The 23,087-nt window shown below is 51.6% G+C and overlaps 11 protein-coding genes across 11 annotated transcripts; 4 read left to right on the top strand and 7 right to left on the bottom strand.

The window, feature by feature from the left end:
- Positions 1-126: 126 nt before the first annotated feature.
- On the bottom strand, positions 127-3,732 carry AtWU_08873 (nuclear pore complex protein An-Nup84; the record flags this gene model as incomplete). Its single annotated transcript, XM_035503981.1, has 6 exons — positions 127-467; positions 525-649; positions 703-1,033; positions 1,087-3,144; positions 3,194-3,410; positions 3,478-3,732. 6 exons carry the CDS (start codon positions 3,730-3,732, stop codon positions 127-129), a joined length of 3,327 nt encoding a protein of 1,108 aa, XP_035359874.1.
- A 438-nt stretch (positions 3,733-4,170) lies between these two features.
- On the bottom strand, positions 4,171-4,569 carry AtWU_08872 (DUF1903-domain-containing protein; the record flags this gene model as incomplete). The annotated part of the gene is made up of 4 exons (XM_035503980.1): positions 4,171-4,343; positions 4,396-4,408; positions 4,465-4,515; positions 4,567-4,569. 4 exons carry the CDS (start codon positions 4,567-4,569, stop codon positions 4,171-4,173), a joined length of 240 nt encoding a protein of 79 aa, XP_035359873.1.
- Positions 4,570-4,708: 139 nt separating this feature from the next.
- Positions 4,709-5,521, top strand: AtWU_08871 (SUMO family protein SMT3; the record flags this gene model as incomplete). The annotated part of the gene is made up of 4 exons (XM_035503979.1): positions 4,709-4,737; positions 4,809-4,986; positions 5,062-5,310; positions 5,465-5,521. 4 exons carry the CDS (start codon positions 4,709-4,711, stop codon positions 5,519-5,521), a joined length of 513 nt encoding a protein of 170 aa, XP_035359872.1.
- A 791-nt stretch (positions 5,522-6,312) lies between these two features.
- On the bottom strand, positions 6,313-6,963 carry AtWU_08870 (uncharacterized protein; the record flags this gene model as incomplete). The annotated part of the gene is made up of 1 exon (XM_035503978.1): positions 6,313-6,963. The coding sequence occupies one exon, from the start codon at positions 6,961-6,963 to the stop codon at positions 6,313-6,315; it is 651 nt and encodes a 216-aa protein (XP_035359871.1).
- Positions 6,964-8,713: 1,750 nt separating this feature from the next.
- AtWU_08869 (putative succinyl-CoA synthetase subunit alpha) lies at positions 8,714-11,231 on the top strand (the record flags this gene model as incomplete). The annotated part of the gene is made up of 10 exons (XM_035503977.1): positions 8,714-8,882; positions 8,932-8,939; positions 8,989-9,102; positions 9,150-9,293; positions 9,351-9,733; positions 9,785-9,992; positions 10,040-10,644; positions 10,693-10,724; positions 10,781-11,073; positions 11,145-11,231. 10 exons carry the CDS (start codon positions 8,714-8,716, stop codon positions 11,229-11,231), a joined length of 2,043 nt encoding a protein of 680 aa, XP_035359870.1.
- A 342-nt stretch (positions 11,232-11,573) lies between these two features.
- On the top strand, positions 11,574-12,264 carry AtWU_08868 (adenylyl-sulfate kinase; the record flags this gene model as incomplete). Its single annotated transcript, XM_035503976.1, has 2 exons — positions 11,574-11,581; positions 11,637-12,264. 2 exons carry the CDS (start codon positions 11,574-11,576, stop codon positions 12,262-12,264), a joined length of 636 nt encoding a protein of 211 aa, XP_035359869.1.
- Positions 12,265-12,485: 221 nt separating this feature from the next.
- On the bottom strand, positions 12,486-13,907 carry AtWU_08867 (H(+)-transporting V1 sector ATPase subunit C; the record flags this gene model as incomplete). Its single annotated transcript, XM_035503975.1, has 5 exons — positions 12,486-12,671; positions 12,727-13,219; positions 13,298-13,389; positions 13,445-13,539; positions 13,607-13,907. 5 exons carry the CDS (start codon positions 13,905-13,907, stop codon positions 12,486-12,488), a joined length of 1,167 nt encoding a protein of 388 aa, XP_035359868.1.
- A 939-nt stretch (positions 13,908-14,846) lies between these two features.
- Positions 14,847-15,209, bottom strand: AtWU_08866 (uncharacterized protein; the record flags this gene model as incomplete). Its single annotated transcript, XM_035503974.1, has 1 exon — positions 14,847-15,209. The coding sequence occupies one exon, from the start codon at positions 15,207-15,209 to the stop codon at positions 14,847-14,849; it is 363 nt and encodes a 120-aa protein (XP_035359867.1).
- An 801-nt stretch (positions 15,210-16,010) lies between these two features.
- On the bottom strand, positions 16,011-17,306 carry AtWU_08865 (MBL fold metallo-hydrolase; the record flags this gene model as incomplete). The annotated part of the gene is made up of 5 exons (XM_035503973.1): positions 16,011-16,436; positions 16,498-16,771; positions 16,836-16,966; positions 17,044-17,074; positions 17,131-17,306. 5 exons carry the CDS (start codon positions 17,304-17,306, stop codon positions 16,011-16,013), a joined length of 1,038 nt encoding a protein of 345 aa, XP_035359866.1.
- Positions 17,307-17,820: 514 nt separating this feature from the next.
- On the bottom strand, positions 17,821-18,904 carry AtWU_08864 (PaaI family thioesterase; the record flags this gene model as incomplete). The annotated part of the gene is made up of 3 exons (XM_035503972.1): positions 17,821-17,853; positions 17,907-18,631; positions 18,745-18,904. The coding sequence occupies 3 exons, from the start codon at positions 18,902-18,904 to the stop codon at positions 17,821-17,823; spliced, it is 918 nt and encodes a 305-aa protein (XP_035359865.1).
- A 1,050-nt stretch (positions 18,905-19,954) lies between these two features.
- Positions 19,955-22,681, top strand: AtWU_08863 (glycoside hydrolase family 92 protein; the record flags this gene model as incomplete). Its single annotated transcript, XM_035503971.1, has 7 exons — positions 19,955-20,087; positions 20,154-20,797; positions 20,849-21,171; positions 21,220-21,359; positions 21,406-21,854; positions 21,916-22,016; positions 22,081-22,681. The coding sequence occupies 7 exons, from the start codon at positions 19,955-19,957 to the stop codon at positions 22,679-22,681; spliced, it is 2,391 nt and encodes a 796-aa protein (XP_035359864.1).
- Between the last annotated feature and the right edge of the window lie 406 nt (positions 22,682-23,087).

Below are 23,087 nucleotides of genomic sequence, written 5' to 3'. Positions count from 1 at the left end.
CGACCCTTGTACATGCAAGATGCCCATAATCCTTCCGGCCAGAAGAGATTTGGCGAAGTCATAGAAAACGAGAAACATGAGGGTAATATACACGCCGGTCCACCATCGTTAGTTCAAATACACGCTTCATTGCTCCTGGGTCGTGTCATTCTCCTCGTCAGACACCTGCGGGGCCCAGATCCCCAACGACTCGCCTCCCAGTAGCCTGACGCCGGGCTTTGCGTGCGTGTTCACCATGGATTTGCTGGACACTGCCAACGCGTTCATCAGCTCTCCAACGCGGCGGGCCGCAACGAAGCTGCTCGTCAGATGCTCCACTTCGGCCACCTGGGTTGCCAAGTTCATGCACTGCACCAAGAGCTCGCTGCTGAGCACATGAGCCGAGAAATACATCGTGTTGTGGTAATCGAGGAACACTTCGGGAATGTAGGTGTTACGAATCTCCTCCAACTCCTCTTTCTCGGCTTCTATATTGACCATGTCAGTATTGATCCACTCAACCTCAAGCAGACAAGGTTGCTTACCATTCTCGTAGTTGACCAGCCACTCGTCCAACATGACATCGATTTGGACGCTAGTGTCATCTAGGGCTTCCTGTAGCCCTTCTCTCAGGTCCTTGAGCATACCCGAATCACGCCGCCGTTTGTTGCTGCGCCAGTGGTAAGTACAACGCAAACCCATCCATAGATTGTCATGACATACTTTTCTAGTTTTTCATAGATAATGGCATATCTCTCCAGAGCGTCTAATGCCAGGATAAGGACCTCCAGGTCACGCATGGTCTGCGATTGCTGGAGTAAGATGCTCGCCTGGCTTCCCGACGCAACTCCGTTGGTTCGCGACCGAGAACGCTTGTGAGGGGAGCTAAGCAATCTCGACTTCGTCGGACTGGAAGGTTCTGGGGTGTTGACCTCTTGCATCGCCGCCACATCGAGGCTAAACTCCGAAATGTCAAAGCCGAACATTTCCCGCGAGATGTCGGATAGCTTCATCCGCCGACACAGCTCCCGAGCTGCAGAGAGTCGACCCGAAACTGTGATATTGTTAGCCTTGCATCTCCTACACGGAACAAGGGTATGTCCATACTATAGAACTTGCGGTACAACAAAGATCCGAGCTGACAGATCCGCCCCCACTGTCCATCCACGTAGCGAAGCCATTCGAGACTGCGTATGACATTCTCATCACTTTCAGATATCTCGGTTCCAATGAAATCCGTCTTGACCGGGACCAATTCAAGGTTGCCATCCTTGCGGTTGACAACCTTCGGGTGCCGCTTGACCGTCCTGGAGTGGTCGATGGCAGAGACATTCACGCTCAGCCACTCCCATTGGGTCTGCAGAACAGCCTCGACGTCGATACCGTGCTTCTCCATCAGTCGAACCAGGTTCTTTCTCTCCCGTGGATCAACAATCTCGATCAATACCTGAGCCAGAACAGACCTCGTCAAATCCTCCGGGAGAAGGGAAGCATAAAGCGGAATGATATCCACAACACCGAGGGATTCCAGGTTAGCGATATACCCGATTACGTTCACGCAGGCAGTGTTGTAGAATTGAGTGTCGGCGCGAACGTATCCAATGGAATGAGCGACGATGTAAAGATGGGTGGCAATCCGGAGCGCATCGCCGTCCTCTGCAGCAATGACAAGACTGTCATCGACGGAGGTAGGTGACACATCAGGAACGAAGGATGACGCATCAGATTTGTTGTTCGCAACCTGGGATACTGCCTGGGCTAAGGAATAGAAGAATGTGTCGTATCCTTTGCCTAAGATTGTCGCCTGGATAGTGCGGTACGGGTTCCGTGCCTCGCTTCCAACGCGCTCGTTTCCTCTAGTGTACTGCACGAATTTGTTGAATTCGGCATATCCTGCCGGCTCGGGCACGAAGGCAACGGGGGTTGTAGGCGAATGGCTTAGCTTCCGCTGGAACTGCTTGCAGAATCCCTGGTAGCGAGACAGGAGGACACTGTTGAAGTGCACGAAGAGATAGTCGTCCCAGGTATGACAGACCTTGAAGGCGGCCTCTGTTTCGCCGCAGAGCAACGCATAAACCGCCCGCTCAAAATCCTCGGCGTGTGGACTCCGTGCCAAAGCACTGCAGGCGGCCCTCCAGGATTCCTGGGAACGCCAGTTCATCAGGCGTGTGTGCCCATCATCAACAGGGGTCCTTCCAGTGTGTGTTTCAACATCCACGCTTGTACCACAGATGCTGACGGCCCGCCATGTTTCCAACCGCTCTGCACACCATTCGCGGATCTTGAACCAACTCTCCCCATGTCTGAGCATCTTCCAGCACGTCATCCATGTAGCGCGCTCGTAGAACTGATCCTGCTTCTGTAGGCTCTGCCTTTGACGGGTGACGGCGTCCGGATCTAATTGGGTGACTAGTGGCTCCGACTTATCCGAGCTCAGAAGCGTAGCGGTGATGCCCGGGTCATTGGGTTCGAGGGGTTGGGGCCAGGCTCGCAGTCGCTTCTGTCCCTTGATTGTTTCCTTCGTGTAAAGCCATCCATGGGACCATGATCCCTGCCCTCTTTCGGCCTGTGACTCTAACTCAGAGATTAGATAGTCCACATCTTGCGTGCTGTATTTTGCCGAGCGTTCGAGCCACTTCAGGATGATAACGCATTCCGTCGCATAATGGTCCGCAGTCAAGAATTGGTCCCAGACGTCGCGATCAGGGGAGTACCGGTGTAGATTCTGGAAGACAGATTCTTGCGACTTCTTGGAGTCGGCTCTGCGGGGCGGATCGTCCCTGCTAATAAGGTTGAGGAGAAGTCGCCAAGTGTCGGCTTCCAATTGTAGACGCCGGAGCTCCTCTGCAGTCTTGGGATCGAACGATGCGGATCCGTTGCTTCGAGCAGCACCCAATCCAAGCTTGGCCCGTTTCAACGTGTTTTGTTTCGTGATGTCGCTGATTGCATCTTGCGCGAGGGTCTGGTAGCTCTTCACCAGGTTATAGGCAGCTTGGTAGTTCGACAAGTCCTCCGAGCGGTTTCCTTTTTGCTTGAAACGATCCAGTTTTTCGGCGAAGGCCTCAATCTGGCGCGTGACTCGATCTGCGGTGCGGCGAAGGGGATGCAAGGCCTCCTGCGCGCCTGCCGACGTAAACAAGTCCGGTGTTGCGGCGTCTATACCATCTAGCAAAGTCAGCCTTCCTAGCACTCCCAGAAGTCATGAGGAGCATACTATGTCCATTTGGAGCGAACCCCAGATCCAGTGGTGATTCGCTCCCATTCAGCGCGTCAGCGGCCTCTTCCTCTGATTCCTCGTCTTCGTCAACGTAATCATCTTCCATGTCTTCATCCTCATTGGGCTCCATGTCGTCTCCCTCTTCGTCCATGGGCTCATCGTCATCATCCTCGATTTCAATAACATCCGACTCGTTCGTTGGTTGTTGAGAGGGCTGGACAGTAAAACATCGGTCGGTCAGCGCACCGCCTTAACAAGAAAGCCAAAACAAAGCAACTCACATTAATGGACGTGAACCCGGCAGGGGCGCCCGAGCCCGTGGCCCTGGTTAAGGGTGCCATGAGCGCGAGGAAAGGCCGGGGAGGTTGACCGGGAGAGAAGGGGTGTGTCGGGGGAAGGGCGATGATAGAGATGGAGGGTGTTTGCGAAGGGACCTTTAGCTTCCCAGGAGGATTCGGGGAAGAACTGCAACTTCCAATCTTCTTCGTCTTACTCTTTTTGGCCGTGTTTTGGGCCGACGGGCCACTAGCCCACATGGGGACTAGCGCCAACAACACACCATAAAAACTCGCGCACTTCGGCTTTTCCCTCTTCTTCTTTTTTCTTTCTTCATCAAATGTCTATAGGCAATCATTAGAGTCTCGGAACGAGCGCTTCAATCTTCGTTCAGGTCAATCGGCCTCTCAGCGTGCTCAAGATTGTCTTAGAGAAATTTGGCAATTTTCACAACTAGCCTAGCTCTTTCCTCGAATGGGAGCTCAGACTGCAAGGGAATTGTCACATTCCAGCTTCAGTTTCAACTGAGATGGATTGTCTACTAAGTCTTATCACTGTCACTATTTTCCGGCAACAACTCGACACGTTGTCAAGAGCCTTAAATGACGTGGTCTCTACTCTATTGTCGACGGTATAATTGGTAGTATGTACACGGTCCGTAGAACTTTGATGAGAGACGAAATTTTCTTCAAGACAAGCTAAGGCTCCATGCCGCGTTGCTTCATCTTCAGACGCAGCAAATTGGGCTTAGGACAGCTTGGGGTCTTTGCGTCCTCTCCTCGTGCCTGGTAGAAGGCATTGCAGCATTCATAAAGAGCATTGATCTGGGATTGACATTTCTCTTCCTGGTACGAGTTCTTCGTGAGGCATGCTGCAAGAATTAGTGCCGTTTCTGCACGTGGATGTTCTATGGTGCTGGTCACCTTGTATGGCACACTGGCAATTGTTAGTCATGCACCAAACAAATGTTCCAACTAGTATCAGTGACCTACAGCTCGTGGATGGCAAGGCGGGTCAAATGCTATGTCTTCCTTAAGTCCGCCCTGCTATCTGTTACTCTCAACTCAAACGGGAGTCAATGGTTACACTCATACCATGACGCAATATACTATACTGAGCCAAAGAACTGGCAACAAGACAGAAGTGAAATCACAAATGAAGGATCCCAGAGGCTAGGACTGAAACAAAAGAAAACCTAATCAGAAAACTGAAAAAAACATGAGCCAACACTGAAAGATGTATCAAGAGAAAATCAAGTATCAGAAGTAGTAGTAACACCTTTGATCTCATTCACTGCAGCGAAGCAACGGGAACTTGGACCTGCGCCGCAAAATAGATTCTCCGATATTTATAACTGGTGGGGGTTGCCTTCATCGCCTCCAGCTCAGTTTCAACACCCCATCCTTTTTCTTCTTCTCTCAGTCATATCTCACGTCCACCAGCTTCTTCTCCTCGTCCATCTCTCCGCCAGTGCTCTAGCGCATAACCCCGATCCCTTCAAAGCGGCAAACAGGGTAAGTCACCGCAGTCTGACGAACTTAACTTGCGACGGGAAGTCCTCCCAAAGCTGACAACTCGCCCTCCTCCAGTTCCCAAGCCCTCCATCGTCTTTATTCCCTTCTACAACAATGGCCGACTCCGGAGAGGCCCCCGCGGCTGTCGAGCACCTCAACATCAAGGTGACCGACAACAACAATGAAGTGTTCTTCAAGATCAAGCGCACAACCCAGTTGAAGAAGTTGATGGACGCGTTCTGCGAAAGGCAAGGAAAGCAGCCGTCTACGGTCCGCTTCCTATTCGATGGTACCCGTGTGCGCCCTGAAGATACACCCGATACTGTATGTTCTAGCAATGACAACCCTTCTCTTCTGTGATGTGCTTATGTGCACGCACTGCGGCACCCTTCCCCGCACGAACACCTTCCATCTCCTCTGGCAGACAGACCCTAGAGAACCGCAAAGCACACGGCTAACTTATCCTGAAATTATGTAGCTCGAGATGGCCGATGGGGACACTCTCGAAGTGCACCAGGAACAAATCGGTGGCTAGATAGCATAATCTCTCTCTCTCTATGAATCATGATTATTATGTCTTTTCAAAATACATTACCAGCCCCGTTGTGTTTCTTACCTTTACTTACCCAACTTTATCTTCTGCCGACCATCCTCCGATCTGTTTCTTCCGTTCTGCTGAACAGATACAAGGCGCAACATGGTGTTCTACTTGGTTGATGGGTCGGAGCCGGGCCCGGATTTGGAGAGCGTCCTATAATGAGATGTGTATCTGGGTAGGGATCAGGAATTTTTCAGAGTGATAAATAAGAGGGTTGTTGACGTCGACGAAAATATGATGAATGGTTACTCTACATTTCTTTTGCTATCTTCGCTGTTTTGCAAGGATTTGGGGAGCTGAGAAAGGAAAAGAGTGAGTGTTTAGCATCTGCTGTGTGCAGATGTCTACCGTTTGGATAGGTTCTCGAGCACTATGTTCAAGCTACGCTGGGTTGCAGCTTTTGCAAAACTAGATAGGGGTTTCCTTTTCTGGAAGTGCATCCGTCTGAACTGGTATAGATTCACCGAAAGACTATATTACAGCCCTGTATAGTTTGGACCCAGTGAGTCTGAGTGTATGTAGTAGGACAGGAAAGTGACAAGAAGAAACCAGACAATCGACCCACCCCGCAAGCAGACAATTAAGGAGCGAAAAGAAGATGAGAAACGCAGCACCCGGCACACCTCGTCACCTTCCAAGCTGAAAGTAGAAGCAAAGAATATGTATCTCCACCAACCCCACACCCAGCAATACGGAGTAGATACTCCGTTGATATAAGATAGTGTCAATCACATGTCCCACACTGCCGCCTTAGCCTTCTCTTCCTCTTCCTTCGCCTTCGCTGCCTCCTCCTTTTCCTTATTCCGCCGCTTCATCTCTTGCTCCTTCACCGCGCGGTCATACGCCCGCTGCTCCTCCGTGCGCTTGGGCGCCCGAATTCCCAGCGCCCCTGCAATCATCCTCCCCGCTACAGCCGTCTGCTTCTCGGGCCTCCTCGCCGGCGATCTCGCCTCTGATCGTCCACCATAAGTAGGCCACGGCGGCTGCGATGCAGACGTCTGCGGTGAGATAGGCGTGGGCGGGGGGTCTAGGGGGCCTTCAGTGTAACGGATAGAAGGTGACAATGCGGGGCTGGCGAAGCGGGAGGAGGTAGCGGGGGAGGTGGATGAGATGTCGGCTGCTCCTCCTTCGGGGTCAGAGGCGGAGGCTGAGTCTACTTCATCTTCCCAGGAGTCGGCGACGGGAGCAGGCTCTTTCTTCTTCTTCACCGTGTGATGGTGTTGTTTTGGGACAGAGGTGGGGGGAGTCGGTCGGGGAATATCTTTAATGGGGCTTTTATTGGCGAGGGAGAGTTCGCGGAGAGAGGATTGTAGTTCGGAGGTTGCTGATGCTGATGCTGTTGGCGGTGTTGTTGCTGGTGGTGTGGCTGGAACGGACATTGGGGGTGGTGTTAGTGTTGGTGTTTGTTGCAGCTGATTATGTTATGGGAGTACCATGGGGTACTGTGGGGTGAGGAAGTAGTAACAATGGGGGGAAGTCTGGGGAAGGAGGAAAGAATAGCGAAGGAAAGGAAGAGATGATTGAGGAGGGGCTCAGTTATTGCGGCGGCAGTACAATTGGGGAGGGAGAAGGGAAGGTTAATAAAAGGGGGATATGGAACGAACCCTTGGAATTGGAACTAGCATGTGCGGCCGCCATATCGACTACGAATTGATGAAATTCTATTATTGAAGATCTTGGAGTGGTTCGTAGCAGAACAATGCAGAGTGGTCCGACCGCTTTCAAGCAAAGCGAAAAGGTGAAATCATGAATGGCGTCAGTCCCGGCAGTGCGACCCCGCCTTTCGGGGAAGGCGCGCCCCGTGATTGGCTCTGCTTGGGGCTGGCCAGAGTTCGAGTTGGTCCATCGCTTTTGTCTTTCTGGCGAGAATTTGCAGTTTGGGGGAACGGTTCACGTTTCCACCATTGTGTGGTGGCTGATCTGCGTTGGGAAGTGACTTAGCATGGCACAGATTGGTTGTTTGACTGGCCGGTTTCTTGCTGTGTGTACATTGTGATGGGAGAGTTGGGTCATTGATCTACATACCCCAGTTCAAGGCTGTAACGCTACTAGCAAGGATTACTGGAGTCGTGTGATCTGATCTCAGGATGTGTATCTCTCAATATCTGGGACACTTACTTTGTAGTCCAAAGTATGTTCTCACATTCGCATTGTTCGCATTCTGTACTGAAATACTGACTAAGCAGTTGGGAGTGTGGGGTGATCTCCAATCCTTGTTGCCAGAGCCTAGAATTCATAAAAATAGACCACTTGACATCATCTACCAATCTCTCACTAGTCGATGCAATTCGATAAGATTGCCTTTTTTGTGGGCGAAGGGAGTAAGATTTTCATTCATGTGAAGTCTTATCACCAAGTTGTGCTGCCCAAGAGATCTAGAACATACTTGCTGACAGGAATCATTAGTGCTAGTGCACCATGACTGCGAACGCAGGCTAAGACATGATTCCATCGAGTAGAGGCCGTAAAAGAACAATTGAAAGGTCTATGTACCTCACGAGGTGTTGGGGGCTGGTACAATATCATTTTATAAGGATATACTGCACCGAGCATTGCTGTACGCCACTACCTACAAATGCCCACCAGATAGATGAAAACATACGCGAACTTGAAAATAAGAATAGGGCAGTCTGCACGCTATACATGCACTAATATCTTCAGTGCCAATCTGCACTTTCTTCAGCCTCTACACCAAAGCTGTGGCTCTTAACACCGCCGGCGGAGCATGTGGCATTTGCCTTTCCGAGTCCCAAGTGCTACCCGGCAACACGTTTCCGAGACCACCAATCACAGCAATGCATGACTGTCCCGAGAGCCCACTTCCTCTTATTTAGTACCTCGGAAACAGTCGGCAGGTTGTCCGAGACCGGCGGAGTATCCGTCTTATAAGACATCAATTCCCGAGGTTAGTCTTCCGCCCCTTCAACTCTCTCCAGGCCTGTAGACCAGTCTAGCAACTGGCTGTTGATATTGCTCTACTTTCCGAAGTGGCCGTGAGAGGTAGTCACTGATTTGTTGTCACTTCCATCATTTAAACCTATCATTATCGCAATTGATGTTCTTATAAAACCCCCCACTGAGATAGCCGGCTATTGATCTCCATCAAGTAACCACAGCACGGAACCCACCATGTCCCGCCTGGCTTCATTGTCTACGCCGGCGAGAAGACCTCTCGTCCGTGCTTCAGTGAGACAATCACAGGGGTTCTCGACCTCGTCCAGGACCTGCAGTTATGCGGACACGCTACAGAATTTGAAGATAGGAGCTCACACGCGGGTCTTGTTTCAGGGATTTACAGGTGAGTCTGTCTCTCAATATCTACGATCATACATTGACAATAAGTTTAGGTAGACAGGTAAGCGGGCTTCTAGTGTAATTGCCATAGGTCTTAGTTAACATTCCAGGCCACTGCCAACGTCAAGGAGTCCTTAGAATGGGGCACGAAGATTGTCGGGGGCGTTAAGCCGGGCGTCGAAGGAGAGCATCTCGGTCTTCCAGTGTTCCCATCTGTAAAAGCGGTATGATTGATTGTCTACTTATCCGGGTATATTACTTACACAGACAGGCCCAAGAGAGAGCGAAACCGGACGCATCTGCGATCTACGTGCCAGGTAACCAGACTGCCAAGGCGATAGAAGAGGCGATAGAAGCGGAAATCCCCCTTGTTGTAGCAGTGGCAGAACACGTTCCTATTCATGATATTCTTCGAGTAAGCAATCCGGTTTGAAAACGTTGTCTGTGAGAGCTATGAACTAATGGTGCTTAGATCCACTCCATGCTGAAGACACAGTCGAAGACGAGATTGGTCGGTGCCAACTGCCCGGGAATCATCTCTGCAATTGGCAAATGCCGGATCGGATTCCAGCCTCTGCCCTGCTTCGCACCTGGCAATATTGGCATTGTCGCGAAGTCAGGGACTCTGAGCTATGAGACTGTTGCGTCCACAACGCGGGCAGGTCTCGGACAAAGTCTCTGTATTAGCATGGGAGGAGATGTCCTAGCGGGAACTAATTTCGTCGATGCACTGAAGATCTTTGAAGAAGACCCTGACACCGAGGGAATTATCCTGGTTGGCGAGATTGGTGGTACGGCAGAGATCGATGCAGCGGAGTGGATCAAGGACTACAATCAGAGAACTGCTAACCCCAAGTATGTGGAGAGCCAATTCTTTCTCATGGGAAGCAATGCTGACAAGTACAGACCGATAATGGCCCTCGTTGGAGGCTTGCATGCTCCTCCTGGACGGATCATGGGCCACGCAGGTGCATGGACAGCAATTGGGGAGCCTGGCGCGAAGGCCAAGTATGAAGCGCTCGAACGGGCCGGCGTGATGATGGTCAACCATCCCGAGAAGTTCGGAGAGGGAATGAAGTCACTTCTGAAAACTCGCGGGCGCGTGGGCACTACTGTAGGTCTGTTACATGCGAAACACGACAGCTTACTTACATGGAGTAGTCTATCAATGGCGGGAATCAGCGGCGAGGCCTACATACAATGAGGCGCATCAGACCAAACCGTTACGGCGTCTCTCAGCCCCAGCAAACAAGAAGTCTATTCGTTAAGCCGTTCCAGGCTCTCGATATGCTCAGAAAAGAATCAATCCCTGTCAACGAGGCTGCACCCTCCGAATCGGACATCTTCTTGTCCCTCACCGTTGATAGGACAGCATTGTCGCCGTGTATTCTTGCCTCCACATCCGCTGGCTTCGAACCAGCACAGACGGGCCGGTTCCCATTTGCATACGAGGGCACGGACTTTAGCAGCACAAACCCCCTGATTGAAACGGTTGCCTCCCACCTGCAGCTTCCCGCAACGGCACACGACAACCTGGCGCAGCTGCTGCAGGGATTATGGCGGGTTTTTAAGGAAAAGGAGGCGTACCTCCTAGAAGTACGCGCCAACGCCACAAGCGCCTTTGAAGTCCGCGATGCCCGCTTTGGGTTCGATGACGCTGCTTTTCGAAGCTCAGGACGCCAGGAAGACGTACAGCAACTGAGAAACCTAGCAGAAGAGGTGCCTGAGGAAGTCGAAGCCGAGAAGGATGGCATTGTCTACGTCAAGTAAGCCACCCCAGTCATCCCGGTGTAACCTACGCTGACCGAGCACAGACTGGAAGGGAAAGGAAGCATCGGAACCCTAGGTAAGTACATCCCCCAACCCCCACATCTGGAGGTTACCATCCCACTGACCTCGTAGTGAACGGCGCGGGCCTGGCAATGAACACGGTGGACGCGCTGACGATCCATTGCGGACACTGCGCGAACTTCCTGGACACGGGCGGCAAAGCCACGACCGAGACAGTCAAGTCCTCATTTCGGATCATCACGTCGGACCGACGCGTGAAAGCGATCTTCGTGAACATCTTCGGGGGTTTGACACGGTGCGACATGATCGCGGAAGGGATCATCCTCGCATTTCAGGAGATGGAGATGACAGTTCCCGTGGTGGTGCGACTGCGCGGGACAAACGAGGAGCGTGGGCAGCAGATGGTCAGTTTGATTCCTTAAACTTTTTTCCGACACTTAATCATGAAAAGCTAATTAATTAATGTTCCGGATAGATCGCGGAGAGTGGGTTGCCACTGGAGGCATTTGACAGTTTCGAAGCGGCAGCAAAGCGAGTGATTGACTTGGCCGACAAGCAGTAGAGTAACTGACATACAACACCTAGATAGATAATCAATATCAATCAATCCATCACCCTAGATGAATTAACGTTCTAGACACATGGCATTAAAGCGAGGTACGTAACGTCGCCCATCGCTCCGAGCCAATGACTCCTCTCCCGGCAGAAACGCATCCAAGGAAACGCAGGAGTACGTAAGTGCAAGTCGTCAAATGAAATCGACCCCGCGATCGGCGCCCGCCCCGCTGTTTCACCCTTTTCTATCCCAATCCTTTTTCTACGTACTTCAACCCCTCCTCCTCTTCCCTCTCTCTCCAAACCCCATCCCATTCTCCTCCTCTTCCCAATAACCCAACCCTCCAAAATGGCCACGTACGTCCCCAATCCCCTATCCCCAACCCCCCCAACTAACCAATCCCCCAAACAGCAACATCACCTACCACGCCAGCGGCCTCACCCGCACCGAGCGCAACACCCTCCGCTCCCAGCGCGGCCTCACAATCTGGCTGACCGGCCTCTCCGCCTCGGGCAAATCCACACTCGCCGTCGAACTCGAGCACCAACTCGTCCGCGACCGTGGCGTGCACGCCTACCGCCTAGACGGCGACAACATCCGGTTCGGACTCAACAAGGACCTGGGATTCAGCGAAGCCGACCGGAACGAGAACATCCGACGGATCGCCGAAGTGGCGAAGCTGTTTGCCGATTCGTCCGCTATCGCCATCACTTCTTTCATCTCGCCGTACCGCAAGGACCGCGACACCGCGAGACAGTTGCATGAGGTGCCCACGCCCGGAGAGGAGACGGGTCTGCCGTTCGTTGAGGTGTACGTTGATGTGCCTGTCGAGGTGGCGGAGCAGCGGGACCCTAAGGGGTTGTATAAGAAGGCTAGGGAGGGTGTGATTAAGGAGTTTACGGGCATTAGTGCCCCGTATGAGGCGCCGGTTAAGCCCGAGGTCCATGTCAAGAATCATGAGGTGCCCGTGCAGGAGGCCGTTGCGCAGATTATTCGGTATTTGGATGAGCAGGGGTATTTGCCTGCTAAGAAGGAGTAGAGTATTCCACTGGTGGGGATGGGGGTTTAGAGTAGATAGATAGATGATAGAGATTTGTTGGTTGTATATATCATTTGGGTTTGACTGTTTACTGCTTACTACATTTGAATAGATTCTTAGGCTGGGGGTGGAGTACTTCTATGTACGTACGCTAGACATATAAACAGGAAGAGAATAGATCCAAGCATAAAACAATGGTGCAAACTAGCAAAGGCCGCTGGCTAGTTGAACTCAAACTCATAATACACATATGCCGTATACTCCGGCCCGCCCTCGCCGTGCATCTCGCCCGGGTCGTCGCGCTTCACTCGGCCCTTCTTGTCGCGCCCGAACGCATTGCCCGCCAGGTACGAGTACTTGTCGTCCAGATTGCGCTTCGCTTTGTCTGCCTGCTTCGTTCCGGGAGTCTGGTCTAGTTAGCAACAAACACATAATATCAACAAGAGTAAAGATCTAACTCACCCGGATCAACGTGCACACAAAGTCCAGCGGCAGTCCATACCGCAGCACCGTCTCCACAAACACCCGTAGCACATACACATGGATCCAGACCATCACGGCCTCACTCCACGCCGTCCGTCCCAGCCGGAGCGTCTCTCCCCAGAGCTTGCGCTCGTCACCGCCCACCCGCTCGAACTCCTTCCGCTCCTCCTCCTTGCCTCCCTCGATGTACTTGAAGTCGCGCGGAATCCACTTGTTCTCACGGCACTTGTGCACAAACTCCAGGCTATGCTTCTTGAACGTCGTGACGGCGTACAGTGTGAAATCATCGTCCGAGGCAACCAGCGTCGCCGACCGCGGCACCACCATCGGCGCCACGGTCTCGTAGATCTTCAGGAACTCCTTGACTTGCTGGGCGGGCACAGCGACAAGGTGCGTCTCGATGTATTCGGAGTCGCGGACGAGGGTGCGGGGGTCGACGACCGAGGAGAGGGATTTGGTGGACAGGTTGCCCCTATAGTAGAGCAGATCAGACAACGTCCTCCTTCTGATATGGAGCGTAAAGTAAAGTAAAGTAAAGTAACAAACTCACGTCTGCTTCCGCTGCAACGTCGCCAACGTATTCTTCACCTGATTATACTGGGTATATTTCGAGCGGATGTCGTTATCGATACTCGCTGCTTCCTGTTCACCCGTCAGCTATGCTCCACCACCCCTATCCATATGCTAGGACTCTTACCTTCTGCAGCAAATCAATCAGTTCCCCCAACGGCTTATCAGCCCTATACTTGACCTTATTCCACGAGAACGTGCGCAGGTACTGATCCACCGGTTCTAGAAAAAGACCCCGTCAACACATAACACGTCACTTCCCACTAACATATGCTGTGATAAAACATACTATCATTCACCGTCTTCATCTTATCAATCTGCGCCTCATCCCCCTCCAGAATATTCTTCAGCGCATCGCCAACCTTGGCCACCACCCCCTGGCAGCCGGCCTCGAGCTTAGCCAGCTCGTCGGCCTGCTGCACCAGAGCATCGAGCGTACCGATCTTGAACTCGGGGATGGGAAACGGCGCAACGGAGCCATTTTCGGACGAGACGGTGGCGGAGATGGCGTCGAGGGCGTCGTCGCGGTGGTGGGAGGGGGTGATGGACGTGGGGAAGGAGACGAGGAGGTACTTGGTGGATTTGGACATGGTGGCCGGGGGGGTATATGATATTAGTAACTAGTTGGGTGTGAGGGGGGTGCCACGCATGTGGTCTGGCGGTGCAGACGGGGAAAGTAGTTAGGGAAGATGGGCTGTGGAGAGAGAGAGGTCAAGGGGGGAGGTTGGTTGGAGTTGGACTGGAGCTGGAGCTGTTGGTGCGGAGGAGGATCGATTGCGGTCGGTCGGTCGGTCGGTCGTCACTCGGAGGCGGTCGGCGGCGGTGGTTGGCTTCGTTGGGTGGGTTTGATTGGCATATGTTGATTTTGGGTTGTTATACTACTTCTCCATGAGGGAGGGAATGCTATTTTATTTCGTCTATTACGGTGTTTATTGTCTGACTTGATGGCTTAGGGTTATACTACTGTTGTTGATGTGTTATGCATCGAAGAGGCCACCTACTACTAACTATAAGCTAGTAAGTAGGTAGTATATAGGCCGCGCCGCATCTTATACTATTCTCTACAGTTGTAGAACACAATACCAGTGGGTTCAAAATGTGCATAAACACAAGGATAAATTAATTGACATATCTGGCATAGAAACCCTTTGCGACTGCTCCTTAAGGCTGTAAAGTGTACTGTGCTGCCACCAATAGACATGTATCGTTTCCGGCTCCTGCAACGGCGCATCAACTGTGCCTCTAACCTCCAGCCTCCAGCCCTACTACCCTGCATGAAACCATATTGAACCAAGCAGCTCCATATGCAGCCAGCTCACATAGCATCACCATCATCAGAAGCAGCTTAGACCCTCATCTCATCGACACAGCGCGCACCTCTTGTACCGACCAGACCAGCACGAGGAGAATTCGACTCGACGACCATGCCACATACACACCCTGCATACAGCGCAAAGCAGCCACCATTCGACAATCAAGTCATCACCAAATAATTAAAGATAAATCCCCATATCGACACCGATATCACCTCACTTCGCCACCGAAATCGAAGCCCGTCCCGACAGCGACTCCCTGCGCTGCTTCCTCAACGCCTTCTCGGTATCCATAAGCAAGTTCTGCACCGATCTGCTTCCGCGCGCATTGGATCTCACACCGTCGTCGTTGAGAAGCTCCGTCAGCGCCGCTTTCACTTTATGGTCGTTGCCACATGCTACTGTGCTGCTCGCGCTGTCTTTCTTGATGTGGTGGTGGTGGTGCTTGTACTCGTCGTCGCCGCTCTCCTGGGCGGCGGGAGAGTAGGACGTCGAGCGTTTCATAGGATGGATTGTGTGGATGGTTGGGACTTTGTTTGCTGAGGCGATGGGGTGGTAGGTGTTATTGTTGTAGGACATTTTTTTCTCTCTCTCTTCGTTTCTCTATCGATCTGGTCTTCTTGGTTTGAAGATGTTGATCTTTGATAGATTAGATTGGATTAAGATTGAAGTGAAAGGGACGAAGATCAGCGGCGTATTCCGCCCTTTAGTTTCTTTTTTTTATACAAAGCCAGCAGTGACAGTGCCAGTGGATTGGATGGAGAGATGAGATATCGAAGCCCGTTTTGGGGTAAGTAGACGATTGATTGGAGTCACTATGACGTCTAAGACGTTGAGGATGATCTGCAGAGGTGATAAGGTACTTTATATGGGCTGAGTTGGGATCTTATGAGCAAGAAAGTACTGTAAGTACGTCTCTCTTTTGTATTCAATGGTTGGTTGGTTGTTTTATTCACTCAGTAGTTATAAGTCATGTAGCAGATGATGGATGAGTAGTGATGGGTAATTAAGTGGTAACTACCGGTTCACTCTGACATCATAAGGGTACCTTTTTTTTTTCTTTGTATTTTAACTTCCGTCTTTCACTGCAGATGTAGTGTGACAAGGTCCTATTTTTGAGATATTTGTACCTGGGGTGATTACGTTGACAGGTCGATGAACGCATAGAAGATCTTATTGAATGGAAGTAATAAAGGGTTACGATATCTCGCCATGGCAAGATAGGGAATATCGCTGGTTGGGCGGGATGTACGAGTCCGACTAAGATCGAGAGGTGCTGATTGGCGGGGTGCGATGCCGTGGTCAGCCCTGGTTGAGATGTGAACTAAGTTCTTTTTGCCTCTTGCCATCCATCCCTCCATCCATTCAATTGTTCTTATCCTACAAGACACGAAACTGATACTCGTCTCCCCGGTCCAGATACACAACCTCCCCATCCAACCCAGCGGCCTGTACTTGCGCCCGGAAATCATCCAACGAGCTTGCAAACACGTCATAGTCATCATAATGAATGGGGATAGTCACCTGTGGTCGAATCAACTTGATCAGTTCCACTCCCTGTTTCGCGTCCATGGTTACCATCATCGCTAATGGCAACATGGACGGCGAGGGTACTGTCGTGCCACCTAGATGAACCAGCATCAGGTCGATCGGTTGTCCTGCATACCGACGGGGAATCTCTTTGAGATCATCGAACATGAGCGTGTCCCCTGAGATGTAGATTCTATAACCGGAGGTGAAACTGTCTGCGTTGTCGTTGTTGTCACCGTAGCCTAGCTCGAGCATCCATCCGTTTGTAGGCGGGATCTATTCCATCGTAATAATCAATGTCTGTCAGGCTAGATTATACGTGGAGGAAATAACATACCGCCCCAACCAGCTCATTCAGCTTCTCTAACGGCTTTCCAACCGGGATATGTTTCCCTGGCATACCGGTTATCCGGAGCTTGGGCCGTCGCTGTCGCTGTGCGTCATTCTGGTTGTGTTTGATATCGACTGTAAGCTGCTCGTATACCTCCACGCTGGATACTCTCGTGAACGAGTCTTCTCCTTTTGAAGTCAGAATGGATTTGGCATGGGGTGTCGTAACGATGGGAAGGTCACGACGAAGGGAGGCTTCGACTTTCTGATCGAAGTGATCGCTACAATTTCGTTCATCAGCCTCTTTCTTGTCCAATCCATTCTTATGTGAAGATGGATGTCTACCCATGATAATGAGATAGAAGCACCAAGTCGATCCGCGGTAGCTCTTCCAGGTCTACAGCCGGATTCGTCTTTCGAGTCGAGGATACCCCAGGGCCGAGATGGACGTGGTCCCCTGCGTGAAGGAAGTTGGGCTGAGCTAGTTAGTTAGCATCCTAGTGATATCTCCCGCATCTGTCTAGACTTCCGGATTGGCGCATGTGGTACATACATCAGTCATGATGCGGATTCCGTGCCATTGTCTGCATCATTTTGTTAGTTCATAGCTTGATATTATATTTAGCAAGGATTCACGCGCATGATCGTCGTTGCAGTGCCAACGAAGTATATCGACGCATTCTCCCCGCCTGGTTTGGAGGGATGGACCCTGCTTTCTTTGGCTGGGGGAAGCTTCGATGAAGGGTTGTCAGAGGTCGGAGAGTGTCTTGTCGGGGGCTGGAGGTCATTGGGATCAATAGTGATGCTTTTAGCCATCGTGGATTATTGCGCCAGTCGAAGTAGTATGATGCTGGATGTTGATACTTCGTAGTGAGCAGCTGGTGTTGTTTTGGGGATGTTCACAAGCTGGCGTGAGTGTGACGTCAAATGCAACCTCCAGATCGTGAAACTCTATTGGAAGTAAACATGGATCTGCAATCCTCTGGACCTGAATATCCATTCGGTAACAAGTTATGCATTAGTCAGGTTGACGCCTGTGCGACAATGATCATAGCAATTCCACGCTGTCTTCATAACGTGGGCTGTAGCCCCATGCCTATACGGTAAGGCCACAACGGCAGCTACTGTGACCCTTTTCTTCTCGTGCTCTGGGTTTGTAAATCAAAATCACAATCTAGAATAGGTATAGTATACTGAACAAAAGTTATCTATATGTACAATCCAAATGTAGCTCTCCAACCATCTATACGCCTGTTAAATGTTCGAGTCGCAATGACTCTCAAGAAGTATCCAATATTTATAGATCAAATCGAAATCAGATGGGTGCCAATTATTTGGTCATGTTGTAGAGAGTCGACATAGCCTGCATGTCTGATTAGCCTCGTCTTGCATCATGATTCGATCATCTGAACCTACCGCGGCCTGCTTGGGCTCAATAAACAAGGCCTTGGCCTCCACGAGCACAACCGGTTCCTTTCCGTCCTCGGGAAGAGTCTCAATGCGACCTTCCACCCAGGCCTTCCGACCCTCGACCTTGACAGTCTCCGCCCGCAAAACGGCATAGTTGCCGGCCATGGCGGGTTTGCGATAATCCAAGTTCAAGTTGGCGGTCACACCCACATTATTCGGCAGAGCAGGAAAGCAGCATCGTCCCATGGCCTCATCCAGCAATGTGGCCAGCAATCCACCGTGCACAATTCCCGGGTGACCGCAAAGGTTGGGTCCGAGGTAGAAAATCGAGACCAAGCTCTTTCCGCCCTCTTCACAGAATACTAGCGGGGGAGCCACGATCTTGTCCGGTCCAGCGAGTGTGCCGCCTGTGAGAGTGCGCGCGCGCAGCTTCTCCGGTATCTTCATGTGTGGGCGGGACTCGGTGAAAGCAGGATCGTTGCGCAGCGACACGGCCAGAGGGTGGTTGCGGATATAGTCGTTGACCTCCTTGGAGAACTCATCGTGAGGGACGAAGGCGGAGAGAGTCTCCTCATCGGTAGCTAGACTGAGCGTCATCATGCGCGACACAGATTTGGAGGTTTGGTAGGTCAAGCCAGCAGTGAAAGCGACGACTGCTAGAGTGGTGAATCCGACGAAGCGGCGAAAGCGGGAGCGAGTCGGAGGTGCTTGTGAGGGGAGGGATGCGGCCTCTGTGAGTTTGATTGTGATTAGTTAGGGCACTTGATTCTGAGTAAGTGCTTTTATATAGTCTGAACGCTATTCAACGCATAAAGTGTTGTGCAAGGAAGGGGGGCACACATACCTGCAGAAGCAGTGGAATAAACTCTGTGTGCAAGAGACTGGGATAGGGAAATGCCTCGGCACAGAGCAGAAAAGGTGGGAGGCAAACGCGACAGAGGCAGAGCATGAGCAACAGCTCTGGCCATGATAGTGGAGCCTAGCATTGTTGGGACCGGCGGCATGGCGACGATTGTGGACTCTCTCTGACACTGGAGATGGAACGAGAGAGTTTCTTAGGTTCTTATAGGAAGAACAGAAAAAGGAGAGTCGAATGGAATGAATGGACTTGGGGGGTAAAGCGCAAAGGAGCCCCTCGATCAGATCAGCAGAGCCTCGATGTTGTTTTGCTTTTGCGGCGCCATTCAAAACCAGTTCCAGCAGAAATATTCAAATTGCCCTCGCCCTGTTCATTTTCCCAGGAGGAAGTCCCATGGATTTCCACATCGTGAAAATCGGTCGAGGCTCCGTTGATTGGCGTCGGGCGGGGCGGCACTGCGTTGGAACCTCGGCTGCTCTTGCAAGGGGCCCTGCAATTGACTTTTGCAACTTCCTCATTGTCCATTGTAAGAGTCGGGGAGAATAGGAGGCAGTACTAGCCCTGATGGCGAGAGAAACTGAAATCACTTTCCAGATTCCCCTTATAAAATATAGGGGTAAGTTGGGTTTAAATGGTCTGTCCTTCAATTCGGTAAATCTGACAATCCTTCCCGATCAATAACTCCGCCTCCGCATCTTATCTGCCTTCTCTCCTGCTCTTCCTCTTCCTTCGTCTCGTCGATCAGCTTGCTCCACCATGCTGTCTCCATCACATTTCGATGCTGGTTCAGAAATCATGCTTGGTAGCGCTTCATGTAGATAGTAAAAGCAACTGACCCAGCTTCCCGCGGGACTCAGACCTCTCTGTTGTACAGATGACCCTTCCGCTTCATGCCAGGGAGAGACGCTAAAAACGCTTGCCTGCACGATCATCGTGCTTCAGACTGGTCATACGGCCGCCACAAAGGTTACATTGCAGCGATAGCCCTTGTCAATAATTTATATCAGGGGCATGAGATTGCTCTTCATGCTTGAGGATGTCGATGATACTCCCCTCCCCCCTCCTTCTCGTGGGGATATGGTCTCATTCCTGTCTCCCTTGATGGCCATGTCAGCATACCAGTCTAATCGTGTAAACATATACCACGCCCGTCACTCGCTTCTGTCATTCCCTTGCTCAATCATTTATCGCCGACATGATTAATTGGAAGCATTTGGTTGTGTCCGTAGCCCTCCCCTGCATTGCAGGTTGCGCCAACTCTTCCGCGTCGGTCGACGACTATGATGTTCTACAATACATCAATCCTCTGATTGGAAGTGCTAATGGAGGTATGCACGAGGTTTACCCCGTAATAGCTATGTTTAGGGCAAAATTCTGACCGCCGTGGTTTTCAGGTAATGTCTTCGCGGGCGCAACGATCCCATACGGCATGGCCAAGGCTGTCGCCGATACGGACTCGGTCAATAATCAGGGAGGCTTCGCCTACGATGGCAGTAGTATTACCGGGTTTTCTAGCATGCATGATTCGGGGACTGGGGGCCAGCCATCTTTGGGTGTTTTCCCTCTCTTCCCGTACGTGACCTGCAAAGACGACGATGTCAATGGCTGCGCTTATCCCAAGAAGGACCGGACGACCTCCTACGACTCTGGTTCAGTCAAGTCTAGTCCCGGGTACTTTGGGCTAAACATGAGCTCAGGTATCCATGTGGACATGACAACCGCTCATCATACGGCTCTTTTTCGCTTTCAATTTCCGGTCGACAAGCCGTCGAGCCCTTTGATCCTCTTAGATCTGTCCGACTTGTCGGATACTCGCCAGGACAATGGCACTATTTCCGTAGATCCTACCACAGGACGCATGACCGGCCATGCACGCTTTCTTCCCAGCTTTGGAAGCGGCTCCTATGTGCCGTACTTCTGCGCCGACTACCATGGTGCAGGTGATATACGAGATAATGGCATCTTCGTTGATGCACGGGCCAGCGTAGATGTCAAAAACCTTACCATATCACGGAGCATCAATGGATACCCGCTGCCGGTTCGTAACGTATGCCTCGATTAACATGTATGTCATATTGACAATTCTCAGGGTGGCGCCTTTATCCGATTCAATTCGTCCGCGGACAATGTGATCCATGCGCGCGTGGGATTGAGCTTCATCAGCAGCGACCAGGCATGTCAGAATGCAGAAGCGGAAATCCCCGACTTTGACTTCAACAAGACTCAAACTGCAGCTGTGAACATGTGGACAGAGAAGATGGCTCCGATCCGCGTGTCGCGTAATGGCATCAACTCGAGTATGCTTACCAACTTTTACAGCGGGATCTACCGGACCATGGTCAACCCACAAGACTATACAGGAGAGAACCCGTTGTGGGACAGCTCCGAGCCCTACTTTGACTCGTTCTACTGGTATGTAGTGTGACCCCGGAATAATCTGTTCAATGCTGATCTCTGCAGCCTGTGGGACTCGTTCCGGTCCCAGATGCCGTTTCTCACAATCTTCGATCCGGCTTCACTCACTCGCATAATCCGCTCATTAATCGATACACAGCGGCATCTAGGATGGCTTCCAGATTGCCGTATGTCGCTTTGCAAAGGTATGTATCACCCCTATCCAGCAATATCTGAATCTAACCCACTTAGGCTACACGCAGGGTGGCTCGAACGCCGACGTCATTCTGGCTGACGCATACGCCAAAGGCATCTCAGACGGCATCGACTGGGATGCAGGCTATGCAGCTGTAGTGAAAGACGCTGAGGAAGAACCATATGATTGGTCAAACGAGGGACGCGGTGGACTAATGAGCTGGAAGGCGTTGAACTACATCCCCGTCGAGGATTTCGATTACATCGGCTTTGGTACCCTAACTCGGAGCATTTCCCGCACATTGGAATACTCTTACAATGACTTCACTATCGCCCAAATGGCTCGGGCCATGAACAAAACCGGCGATGCCGAAAAGTACGAGGGAAGGTCGCAATACTGGCAGAACCTCTTCCGAGCAGACCAAACCTCGTATCTCAACGGCACTGACACAGGCTTTCAGGGCTTCTTCCAGCCCAAGTACCTTAATGGAACCTGGGGATCTCAAGTCAGTAACTCCTCCAATCCACCTCTACCCCCCAAACCGAACTAACTTGTATACCATCCAGGACCCATTAACGTGTTCCAACATCGACACAAGCGGACGATCCTGCTCCTTACAAAACAACGGAGCCGAGACCTTCGAGTCCAGCATCTGGGAATACCAATTGTATGCCCCCATCCCCAATCCACCTAGAACCAACCCCCCAACTAACCACCACCAACCCCACCAGCTTCGTCCCCCACGACATGTCCACCCTCATCACCCTCCTCGGCGGCCCAACCCAATTCACCCGCCGCCTCGACTACCTCCACGACCAGGGCATAACCTACATCGGCAACGAGCCCGCCTTCCTCACCGTCTTCCAATACCACTACGCCAACCGGCCGGGCAAATCCACCGCGCGCGCCCACTACTACATCCCACGGTACTTCAACCCCACGCCGACAGGCCTCCCCGGCAACGACGACTCAGGAGCCATGGGCTCCTTCGTCGCCATGACCATGATGGGTCTGTTTCCGAACCCCGGGCAAAACGTCTACCTTATCACAGCGCCGTTCTTTGAAACCGTCCAGATCACCTCCCCGTTGACGGGCAAGACGGCTACCGTGAAGACAGTCAACTTTGACCCCACCTATCAGAATATCTATGTTCAGTCGGCGACGCTGAATGGCCAGCCGTATACGAAGAGTTATGTGGGTCATGAGTTTTTCACTCAGGGACAGGAGCTGGTGCTCGTGTTGGGGAGGAATGAGAGTGAGTGGGGGACTGGGGTGGGGGATTTGCCGCCGTCGTTGTCGTCGACGGGGAGGGTGGTTGGGGTGGATGGTTGAGGGGAGGGGATGCTGTGGCACTGAGATAATATTCTTACAGTGTAGGAACTAGGTACTGGGGTTAGTCAGAGAGGCGGGTGTACCTTTCTTCTTCTTCTTCTTCTTCTTCTTCTTACCTATCAATTTGACCTGGGGTTTGTCCTTTTCTTTTTCTTGCAGGGCCAGAAGCAGAAGACATAAACTTCGTAATTTATAATACCTAGCACTAGGTAAGATTGGATACTTTGTGATTTGTCCTACATATCACACTTTTATTAAAAAGATAGAAGTACGTGCTGCATTACACCTGATTGGGAGGGAATATTGGGACTTTTAAAATTGTATCACATCTCACAATCTGGCATTCGCCGACAAACGGAGCAGCCATCACGACAGGGTTGAACCCATTGCTGGTCCCAAAGTGAGA

This window comes from Aspergillus tubingensis (genome assembly GCF_013340325.1).
Source record: "Aspergillus tubingensis WU-2223L DNA, scaffold_9, whole genome shotgun sequence".
Classification (NCBI taxonomy): Eukaryota; Fungi; Ascomycota; class Eurotiomycetes; order Eurotiales; family Aspergillaceae; genus Aspergillus; species Aspergillus tubingensis.
This window is presented reverse-complemented; position numbering and strand designations above follow the sequence as displayed.